This window comes from Sinocyclocheilus grahami, unplaced genomic scaffold (assembly GCF_001515645.1).
Source record: "Sinocyclocheilus grahami isolate Dianchi unplaced genomic scaffold, SAMN03320097.WGS_v1.1 scaffold2615.1, whole genome shotgun sequence".
NCBI lineage: Eukaryota > Metazoa > Chordata > Actinopteri > Cypriniformes > Cyprinidae > Sinocyclocheilus > Sinocyclocheilus grahami.
Genome location: NW_015507794.1, coordinates 8,932 through 10,410, shown reverse-complemented (window position 1 = coordinate 10,410; position 1,479 = coordinate 8,932). Strand labels below are relative to the sequence as shown.

Here is a 1,479-nt window from a genome sequence, read left to right as displayed (position 1 = left end):
TGGGTTTTGAATTATTTCATTATTTGTATTGTATGTTTGTGTATATGATTTGATTCGTTAAATGTAATAGGTTATGGTTAAGGACTTTAATTTTGACATATATATGACGTGCATACCTTATTGGGTTAGACGCTGAGAAAGCATGTTAAGGGCGCGTCGCGTTGGTCCGTTGCTTGCAGCAGAAGTTAAAAACTTTTTTAGGTCCAAGATGGCGCTCTGATCAGACACATGTTGATGAGCTCTGCAAACTCAGCTGTTTATATTGTCTTGTAATGCAGTTAGAAAAGCTTTTGAACTCTTAATTTGTACCAGATCACATTTAACCAGTGTTAAATTTGTAGTAGCTGTCAAAATGGGAAAATCCGAAAAAAGAAAAAGTAGGAATGGAACTCAAGCTGCTGCTAATGCTAACAAAAATGCTAATGAGACAAGTCAAGCGCGAAAAGAACTTTTGACAGAGAACATGCATGACTACATGAGCCATGATACTGATTCTGCAGAATTCATGCTGTGCGAGGAAGAATTTCCCTGCCTTCCAGAAACCCCAGGTAAGTCCCCTGCCATCAAACAACGCAAGGCCGAGAGCGCTGACACAACTGCCATCCTCTCACAACTCGGGGAGCTTTCGAGGCTGATTAATAATCGTTCTGATGCTTTGGAAAAGATGGTGGGGGAAAACTCACGTGTGATCGCTAGTATGAAAGAAACAATCAACGAAAATACCAGACAGATTTCTGGAGTGAAGGATGTGATTGACTTTATGAGTGCCGAAGTAAAAGATCTGAAAGTCAAAGTCGGTGCGACTGAGTCACTAGCCAAGAGAGTCGAGTTTAACTGGCATGAACAGGAGAAACGGCTTCTGCACCTTGAAGCTTACTCACGTCGTTGGAGTCTTAGAGTTCACGGGGTCCCTGAAAGTGAGAGAGAAAATGTCCGAGGTAAGATCATCGACGTTTGCCAGCAGCTTCTGCCAGATGCGAAAGACAAACTCCCGGATGCCGTGGATACCGTTCATCGCCTGGGTCGAAAACGGCTGAACGACAGCAAGCCCAGAGGAATCATCATACAGTTTACCTCTCGTTTTCAACGCGACGCGGTCTGGCGTGCTGCTAAGGATTCAATTTTCCTTAGAAATAACAACCTGAAAATATCCGAGGATCTGTCTCAAGCAGATAGAGAACGAAGAAACCAGTTATGGCCCGTCGTGGAAAAGGCCAGAAAAGAAAATAAGCGGGCTTATTTTGTGGGTGGAAGGGCATTTGTAGAGGGAGCTGAGATTTTCCCTCCTAAATGACTAAAATAAGTTTCTCGTTTATTCTTATTATCTCTCGACTTTAATATTGCTTCCATCCTTTTGGCTTGCTGGCCCTCTTCGATGTTCTGGACCATCATCAGTCTACAGTTCTTCCAAGGACACCGAAGACACTCGTCTGGCGGTACTACACTTTTGATTACTATGTAAGACATTTAATACGCTGC

General features: G+C 43.1%; 1 protein-coding gene across 1 annotated transcript; it reads left to right on the top strand.

The window, feature by feature from the left end:
• The first annotated feature begins 305 nt into the window (after window positions 1-305).
• On the top strand, window positions 306-1,472 carry LOC107575400 (uncharacterized). Its single transcript, XM_016261780.1, has one exon. The coding sequence runs from the start codon at window positions 353-355 to the stop codon at window positions 1,292-1,294; it is 942 nt and encodes a 313-aa protein (XP_016117266.1). The 5' UTR covers window positions 306-352; the 3' UTR covers window positions 1,295-1,472.
• The last annotated feature ends 7 nt before the right edge of the window (window positions 1,473-1,479 follow it).

What these genes read in the sequence shown, in the direction of transcription:
- LOC107575400 (XM_016261780.1), top strand. Translation starts at nt 353, where the DNA reads ATGGGAAAATCCGAAAAAAGAAAAAGTAGGAATGGAACTCAAGCTGCT.